The sequence below is a fragment of the Halyomorpha halys genome, unplaced genomic scaffold, assembly GCF_000696795.3.
Source record: "Halyomorpha halys isolate HHAL.00 unplaced genomic scaffold, Hhal_1.1 Scaffold384.1, whole genome shotgun sequence".
Lineage (NCBI taxonomy): Eukaryota > Metazoa > Arthropoda > Insecta > Hemiptera > Pentatomidae > Halyomorpha > Halyomorpha halys.
This window is the reverse complement of record NW_027107790.1, coordinates 966980-976680: the sequence shown is the minus strand read 5'-3', so window position 1 is coordinate 976680 and position 9701 is coordinate 966980. Positions and strand designations below refer to the sequence as shown.

The window sequence follows — 9701 nt, the reverse complement described above, 5'->3', positions numbered from 1 at the left end:
TAATAAACATACATACATATGTTAGTGAAGTAAAGTAAACAAATTATTTACAAAATTAGAATTTATCAAAACTTCAAAATTGACCTGTTGACCACTCATATAAAGATATACAATAATTCTAACTAAACTCTCCTTACGAAAACTCACATGCATCTACCCTTAACTATATTACTCACTCTTCTTCCTACTATAATTTGAATTTCATACAATAAAATGTAACATAATAATATAGTAGTTATTTATAATAGTCATAAAAAACAAAGTCTAAACCATCAAGTATCTTGTTCATGAACCATTGAAAGGTTTGTCGTGCATTCCTGTGGCTAAGGCTATGAAGGGAAATACAAAAAGGCCAAAGGGAGCTATTATAGCAGTTTTTTAAACATCTAATTCATGAAGTGGAATTTGTTCGAAAGCTTTTATTCAATGTGTGAAAAGAAGTTGGTCCTTCTTAATATGAGTGCAGTTGATTAGAAAGGGTAAGAAATACTTTTCAGAGACAGTTATTTGATTCAGCTCCAGGTAGTTTCCACAGGGTCTTCAATTACCATTCTTCCTCTTGACAAGATGGAGTGGACTAGCCCAGGGGCTTTTTGAGGGTATGGAAGATATGAAACAATTCAATTTGTTTTATCCTCCATTTTATTGCCTCCTTAATTTTGTAACTATATATATATATAAAAGTTAGAAAAAAATGATATGGCTCACCAGCTTCATATACATTTTAAAAACACCTAGTGTTGGGGCGAGGGGTGTTTCGTATGTGAAAACCGACCTCTTTCCCAGAGGGAAATGTTCGCTGGTTCGAGATAAAATAAAACAAAAAAATAACGGATGACCTGAAATAAATATCACCTAAAAAAAAAAAAATTGAGAAAATGAAATAATAAAAAAATAACTTTCCAAGTGATACACAGATTTAATTAATTAAAATATAAACAAAAAATGAACTGTTATGTTGTTACAAAAAAAAGGATAAACATATTTTGATATAAGAAAAAAAAAACAATTCTATTTACACGAGACATAATAAGTTATTTAAAGCCAAAAAAAAAAGAAAATATGAAACTCGAAAGAAGAAAAGAAAGTCACTCACAAATGGGCATGGGGGTCGATATGCGCATATCACAATAATATTACGAGTCTAGAGTTGGTTGACCAGGATAACCGCTGGCGAGCTGGTGAGAGAGAGGTTGCCAGGCAGCCTGGCGACTCTAAAAAACGTAGACTGTGGTGACTGCCGGTGAGTCGGTGAAAGGGTTCCAAAACAAAATAGCTCCAACAAACTTGAGTCAACAAACAATGGTGGTGGAGCGTCCGTGAAGCAGTGCGTCTCTCTCGTCTTGCACCGTGCCAATGCCACCTAACATCACTCCAGTGCTGCCTAAATCTTCACTGCCAACTGCATCATCCGCGGTTATGCAGGAACTGGCCCCACTGCCTTCGGTATCGTTCTGCACGTGTTACACCTCTGCAATGTACTTAATAAACACTGAACCTCCTTATATCCCTTATTTTCATGTACCAAATTAAAATTACTTATAGTTAAAAAAAAAATAAATGAATAAACATAAACTTCAACTAACAAAATTAAAAGTCACTTGGAAAGTTGCCAAAAAAAAATTAACCTAAATAAAAACCAAAATTTTGGGCTTTAACACCTAGGATTCTATTGATACCCAGAAGCCATACAATATATAATAAAATAAAATAAAACAGATAGTCATGTACAGATATGCAAACCCTGATAAATTGAGTATGAATCAATAATTTATTTTTTGAGAAGTTAGCGATACATTTTAAGACATTTGGTTTCAAATAAGACACCTTTTCTCTTGTTTTATTTCATTTAGTTCTGGAATGCATCTTTATTTTGTGTGTGTGTGTGTGTGAGAGAGAGAGAGAGAGAGAGAGAGAGAGAGAGAGAGAGAGAGAGAAAGCTATAGTAAGCTTATCTAATTATCATTAATTATTATTAAATCTGGTATGTTCTCAAACAATTTCAATGAGTTCCTTTAACTGTAAATTAAATCAATTGTTTCTCCATAATATTCAAAATAATTTCTTGGCCGTTTGATCTTTATTTTTTACGATTTTAGGTAGCAGAGCGAGTTCTGGTTTTGGTGTATAGAGTCAACCCAAGAATGGTTCGAAAGCAACTGCCCCCAGATGATGACATAACACGGAGAAACCTTCTATATCGCCAACTGATGAGAGAATTTGATAAGATAGATCTTCAAGTTAGTATACCAATAGATCTTAAGAGTATTTTATGTTGCTAATTCAAGCCAAATATATCTTTTCCCAAGTAAATATAGAGTAGGTACAAACCATCTCTAATGTAACTATTCAAAATTATCATGTAATGGACATTGTTTTATTTGAAAGCACCTAGATTATAATATAGACAGTTTTCATTACAATGTGGATATAACTATATTTTTTAGAAATATATGGAGTTATTTATGATGCTTATTACTAACTTATCAGGAGATATTTGTAATAATTAATTATATATTTATTACTGAGACACTTTTTTTTTTCAGTTTGAGATTGTTTATAGAATTTGGGATAGAACTACAAACCAATCGATTAGTTTGGTGTGGAAAAGTTGTACAGCAACTAAAATATACACATACTTAATAATTAGGATATTATAGTGTTTCTAAATCATTGTCAATTCAAATTCCAGATCAAATGATAGGACTTCGTACAACCCTTTTGAAGATATGATTTCTGTTATTATGATTTTTCTTCTTAACTGGCCCTACACCAATTTATACTGTTAATAAGGTTTTTTTTAAAATTAAAATTTACATCTGACTTTAATTTTTATTAAATTGAAAAAATAACACAACAAAGATTTAATTTGTAATGTTTCACAATAGATAGGGACTAAATTAAACGATTTCTATCTTTTCAGAAATTTGAACAACTTCCTTAAAGGTAAGATTTTTCAAAATGATTCTGAGGGCAAAACCACATTTTCTGACAATTTCTTCACAAAACCCTGATTTTTCAGTTTTGTAATTAAAAAGTTGATAACATTTTGGGGAAAATGAGGGTAAATATTTTGAACAAAAATTTTTTGATTTCATAAAGTTGTTTCCTAACTAACCTTTCCTGTGAAAACTGACATTTAAAATGAAACGACCCAACACTTAACATTTAAAAGTATTTTTTAACTTTTGTCATTTGTTGGATAAAATTTTATGGTAATAATCAAGTATTGAATATTCTTTGAGTTTTAATAAACCTCAATTACTTCAGAGATATGAATTATCAAGCTTTGGTCGCAGATTTATACAATCAAACAAATACTGGCTGAATATCAATGTTTTTAAAGAAGGCCTTTGTTCCATTGGCCTTGATAATTTTACACAGTCAAATTGTATTATTATTTTTGATTCACTAAAACAATAATATTTCTATTGTTTTATAGTCACACGTTGAAATCAGTTAATATTAATCCTATTTTATATAATATGTCTCTTTTATTTCGATATTTTGGTTTTACCTATGTCCATTTACTGTTGATGGGAACAATCTATACTTTTAATGTTTTAAATTATTATAGATGCAAAATATCACTACAATATATATAAGATACGTGATAGCGGGTTCTGAACTCAAAAAAAAGGGAAAAGGGACGAGAAAATATACTCACGGTTGCTGATAATCGACTGCTTTATTCTGTTCAGTAATCCTATATTTATACATTCTAGAGTAGTTGACAGAGGGAGTTAGGTATTAAGATTTATATTACACACTCTGTAAATATAACTCTCCCTGCCAGTTTACAAACAATTCCTCGTAAACTCAAAAACAAAGTATATTAAAAGAAAAATTTTCGCCACACAAAGTCCAATTATAAAAATTACAAAACGAAACAACAAAAACAAAAAAAAATTCAATTTCTACTTATCCACTCTATTTACACGCTTATTATTCACCATTTACACCATTCACTGCATTATCCGCCAACTCACTGCACACACTATTCCGTAGTTAAGTACATCCTAGAGTAATAAAACAAATAAATAAAATATGTACACAAATAACAAAAAGAAAAACTTCTTCGTCGGTTTTGACGAGGAGGTATCTTAGGTGCCTACGGAGCTGCTATCGCAGGGAATCTTAGCTGTTCAATGTGAACCGTAATCTTCTTCTTCGGTTCCTGTAAGTTTACAATCGTTACCACATTATGTTCTCTGATCGTAGTCACCCGGAATGGACCCTCATAGCATAGTGATTTATTACCCCTGTTGGACCCCAAACGGCGATATACAACCGTTCCGATTTTGACCTTCCCCATCACGTCTCGGAGGTTCAAATTTTCCCAAGCGACCCGTCGAGCTTTCTCCCGCTCTATGCGCTCTCTGGTTTTATCCCATAACCTGCGCATGACCATCCCATGACTAATAATTTCCCTCTCTACCTCTGCCGTTTGGAGAAGGACGGTGGGCCCCAGAGGAAGATATATTTATGATGATCCGAGAGACAAAGAAACCGAAACAGTCTAATGGACAATATGCCGCGGAACTCCTGGCACGCTTTAACAGAATTCAAGATAAACTGAGCGAAATGATGGAAACAATCCAGGTACAGTCGGATGCAATTCTTATCCCTGGTACGAAAGATACAGTTGGCAAAGGAGCTAGGGAAGAAGGAAGGATTTCCGAGAGAGCGCTCGTTTGTGGAAATTGCTCAAGACCTCATAGAAGCAAGCGCTAGAGAGGCAGAGGCCCGTATGGAAGTAGAAGAACCAGAGTGGACCCGGATAGAATACCAACGGCCAAGAAACATGGCCAACCCTTGGAGGAGGAGAGGACACGGAAATGGTAGAAGAGAGAGAGCTATCAACGAAGAAAATAGAAGAAGCCTAGTTAAACCCAGAAACAATAGTCGGCGGTAGGACCGCAAGTGTCATGGTTGTGGAAAGATTGGGCATTTAGTGGCGCATTGCTCGCGCACGAGATGCTTTGAATGCGGGAATGAGGGGCACATAGCTAAACAGTGCCCATATTTGAACCAAAGAAGAGATTTGGGCCGGGACGAACCAATGGAGATCAACGCCCAACAATTACGGAGAAGCCACCATAGGTTGAGTAGATCTTCAGATGAATCTACGCAAGCATCAGGAGCATCAGAGACCGAAGAGGAAGTCGAGGAGCCAAGAACCCGAGGTAGTCTAGAGGAGAAGATAGAAACAAGAGGATGGAAACGAGGGAACAGAGGAGAATGGAGGCGAGGGACTGGAGAGAGGAAGACGCGAGACATCTGAAGGGGTTGTCAGCGGAGAGGCAACCGCACACTGCTGAATTATGTGAGAGAAAAGAGCGGCGGTCTCCCTATAATAGAGATAGCAGGAGTGAGGTGCCTGGTGGACAAAGGCGGTTCCAACACCATCATGTGCCGAGAAGCATTGAAAAAGCTCTGTGATAGAGAGAGGACACTCAAGATTCAGAAATACCAATGTAAATTGATTACCCTGGGTGGCCCTTGTGAAGTAGAGGGGGAAGTGAAGAAGGGATGTCACGGTGGGGATTTAGTAGGGAAAACTTGCAGGTACATATTGTTGGAAGTATGCCCAGGGAATATAAAATAATTGTGGGATGTGACCTACTAGGGGAGCTGGGAGCTTGGGTTAGGAATAGCAGGGGGAAATGGAAGGAAAAATCTACAAATTTCATTTTCAGCGGAAAACGCGTGCGCTCGGGTCGGAGCAATCAATCCGAGGACTGGAGACGAAGCCTTAGGAGGGAATACAAAGATATCTTTTTCAAAGAACGGGACAAGCTCGGGACGACCGGGAGAATAGTCCATGAGCTCATAATAAAACAAGACAAAGTGACATACGTTAAAGAGAGGAGATACTCGCAGGCACTATGTCACCACATCCGAGAAGAGCTTCAAAGTTTAAAACGCCAGGAAATAATTATTGATAGCACTTCCCCGTACAATAGTCCGTTGTGGGCAGTGAAGAAGAAGAGCACGCCTGATGATTCTACTGAAAATTACTGGATGGTGATTGATTACAGGAAGCTGAATGAGTATACCGTTGAGGAAAAGTATCCGATCCCCACATTTGAAGACATGTTGGACAGGGCAACGGTATTCAGCACATTGGACTTCAAGGCCGGATATCATCAAATCAAAATGCACCCTAAGAATCAACATAAGACGGCATTCACATTCGAGAAAGGACAATCACTATGAATTTACAAGAATGCCATTTGGACTGAAAAATGCTCCCATAACCTATCAGCGCCTGATGGACGAGTTTTTGAGGGTAATTGACGAATCTGTATGTCAGGTTTATATGGACGATCTCCTAGTATTCAGTAAGAGTGAAGAAGAACACTTGCAGCATTTACACAGCGTATTCCAAAGAATTAGGAAATTCGGAGAAAGACGATAGGGAAGAATCATCGTCTAACGAGAGCTCAGAGGAAGGAAGACCAATAGATATGGAGGAACTTGAGGACATCATTAACGACAAGATTATATGGTAGACAAGAACCACTGGATTAGTCAAAGTAGAGTGTAACAAGTATGGGAGGAGCAATATCACGACGATTTGGTCGCAGCCAGACGTGAAAAACAACCAGATCTGTAAAATGTTGAATAATGCTTCCAAGCCTGGAGAAAAGTGTCACCTGTACATTGGAAATGAAACCGTTTGGGAGAAGATCAAGTGGCTATGGCATGATGAACAGATATGGATGGACAGGACATTCGCCCGATGCAAGCTGATGGCGGAAACCCTTCAGGAAGACGAACGCCAGAGAGAGGTGACTGTAGCATATCATCAGGGCAAAACAAATCACCGAGGAATCTCGGAGACCCTGCAAGCATTGAAGAGGAGGTACTTTTGGTGAGGGATGAAGAAGACGATCAGTGAAGTCTTAGGAAACTGCGAAGTTTGTCTACGCACAAAGTATGACAGACATCCACCAAAAGGCAGACAAGAAGAGACACCTACCGCAGATGCACCACTCAACGATCTACAGGTCGACACTTTCACATGGAGAGGATTTAAATGGATCACCATAATTGATCTCTTCAGTAAGGCGGAAATGGCGCACCAGGAGCAGGAAAAGTCGTAGGAAGCAGTGCTGACAGCTCTCCGAATGTGGTTTCAATTTTACGGAGTTCCGAAGCGCATCTCATCAGATTCAGGAAGAGAATTTGACATTGCCATGATTCGAACAGAAATGAAGGACCTTGATGTAATATGGCATCTCAACACACCAGGGCACCCCAAGAGTAGAGGAGGCATAGAGTGGCTTTATGGCACGTTGAGTGACCGTCTTCGACTATATCAGGTTGACCAGGGACTGGAACCGGACGTGGCAATGCCTAAGGCGATTGTGGCATACAATCATTCCATACATACAGTTACGGAGGTTTCACCAGACAGGACTATAAGAGCATGGTTGTAGACAGAGAGGAAATACACAACAACCATGTTGCTCAAAGTAAGTTATGGGAAAATGCCCGGGGAAGAATGGGAAAGGAAAAATCCAGGAGGGTAACTCGGGGAGAATTTAAAGGTCACAGATAGGATGGGAGCAATCAAAATCGGGACGATTGTATATAGAAAGTTGGGGTCTAACAGGGGTAAAGAGATACAGCGATACGAGGGTCCATTCAGGGTGATAATTATAAGGGAACACAATATTGTAACAATAGAAAGTATTAGAGAACCCAAAAAGAGGAGAACTGTCCATATTGAAGAATTAAAACTTCCGACAATGACAATGTAAAAACTGAAGTGTTCACATACTAGATTAGATTACAGAAAATTTAGTTATTTATTCTATTTATTGTTTTTTTTTTTTTTTTGTCTTTTAAGGTTGCTATTGATTTTTGTAAAAGACCCCGACGGCGGATTGTAATAACTATCAAAGAATTTCGCTCCTTCCTGTATGTTATAAAATATTTATGCTAATCTTAACTAGTCGAATCACGGAATACGCTGAAGAAATTATCGGAGACTACCAATGTGATTTTAGACGAAATTGTTCAACTATTCAACAGCAGTAGAACACGAGCAATTTCGGTGATATAGATATAGGAGGAAATATGTTTGAACAGGTAGACAAGTATAAGTATTTAGGTTCTATGGTAACTAGAAAAAACGAAATTGATGAGGAAATAAAAGCTAGGCTGAAGGTGGGAAATAAATGCTTGTTATTTTTCAATTTCGAAACTGCTTAGCTCGCGCCTACTATCGAAAAACTTAAAAATTAGAATTTACAAAACCATTATCCTTCCCACTGTTCTTTATGGATGTGAGGCGTGGTCTCTAAAGGTGGATCCACAAGTTGGCCGCTCGCCACGGATCGGAGGCACGTTCAAATGCTCGGCAAACAAAGAGCCGACCATCCACATGTCAGTGTTACTCAGAGAGGCAAACATGGCGGACGTAATAGTGGTTTCAGCCATTGCACTTGGATTGTATTATTTTTATTACAAAAAAAGAAAATGAAAGGAAATTAAATATAAATAAATAAGATTAAATATAAAACTTATTATAAAAAGTACCAACAAACACCTTTAACCTCCTAACAGCTCTTAGTTGTAACTAGACAAAGAACAATGGTGTAGATGCTACACGAGCGCTCTCGCGAACCCCTTTGATCTGTGTCCAAAAACCGACTCTCGATGGCTCGGCAACGAGCCTAGGCCAACCAAGCCGAGCCACCTATCCACATGCTCGCGTATGTCTGAGTTCGCCATGGCTCGGCCAACATGTAGAGGCCCCTTTACACTAAGGGATGGACAGCGTCTTAGGGTTTTCGATAATAAAGTATTACGCAAAATATTCAGACCGAAAAAGGATGAATTAACGTGAGAATTTAGAAGATTACACAACGCTGAATTAACTGAACTGGACCTACACCCAGTAAATATAATTGAAGTTATAGCATTACGGTGTATAAGATGGGCATGTAAGGTTGTAGGGGTTAGTAACGAGCGGATCCCTAAAATGGTATTAAACACTGAACCAACGGGTAAACGTCCGAGGGGTAGACCGAAACGTAGATGGGAGGATTGTGTTAAAACAGATTTAGTGGAATTGGGTTTGGAGGGGCATCACTGGGAGGATGTATGCAGAGAGCGTTTGGTGGTATCAGCATCGAACCTTCGGGTTCGTTAAACCTTTATTATTAATATTATTATTGATTTTTGTAAATATTGTATTTTTCATTCTATGTTTTTGATTTTTGTGAATATTTTCTTTTTCATTCTAGCTTGTTCATTTACTGTATGAAATATAAAAAAAAAAAAAATTATTCTTAGGTTTAAATTATGTATTTAGCGTTTATTTAAGGGAACTTGTGAGCTTTTTCAATGATATGTATATAGTTTTTTTTTATTTATTGTTTTTTTTTTTCTGTGTTATTATATTATATAGTATTAGTTTACGAGGATTGTTCGTAAACTGGTGGGGGGAGTTACGGTATGAGTCACCTGTTATTTTGATGTCAGCTGACTTAGGGGATCAGCTGATCGGATGTATATAAGAGATGTACCGAATACAATAAAGCCCCTACTGTAAGGCAAACCAAGATAAAATGTATCTAGTGTATATATAATTCTTAGTTCTTAAATACTATATATAATTGTATTTGTTTAATAAATAATAAACTAGGAGGTAGGAAAAAAAACAAAACAATAAAGCCAGTATGTTA

The 9701-nt window shown here is 37.3% G+C and overlaps 1 protein-coding gene across 1 annotated transcript in view; it reads left to right on the top strand.

The window, feature by feature from the left end:
* The first annotated feature begins 2080 nt into the window (after positions 1-2080).
* LOC106682025 (centrosomal protein of 104 kDa) overlaps positions 2081-9701 on the top strand; it is an 11354-nt gene continuing 3733 nt past the window's right edge. Inside the window, exon 1 of the mRNA XM_014422655.3 lies at positions 2081-2240. Coding sequence (XP_014278141.3) covers positions 2145-2240 — 96 coding nt within the window. The 5' untranslated portion in view covers positions 2081-2144. The remainder of the gene's footprint in view (positions 2241-9701) is intronic.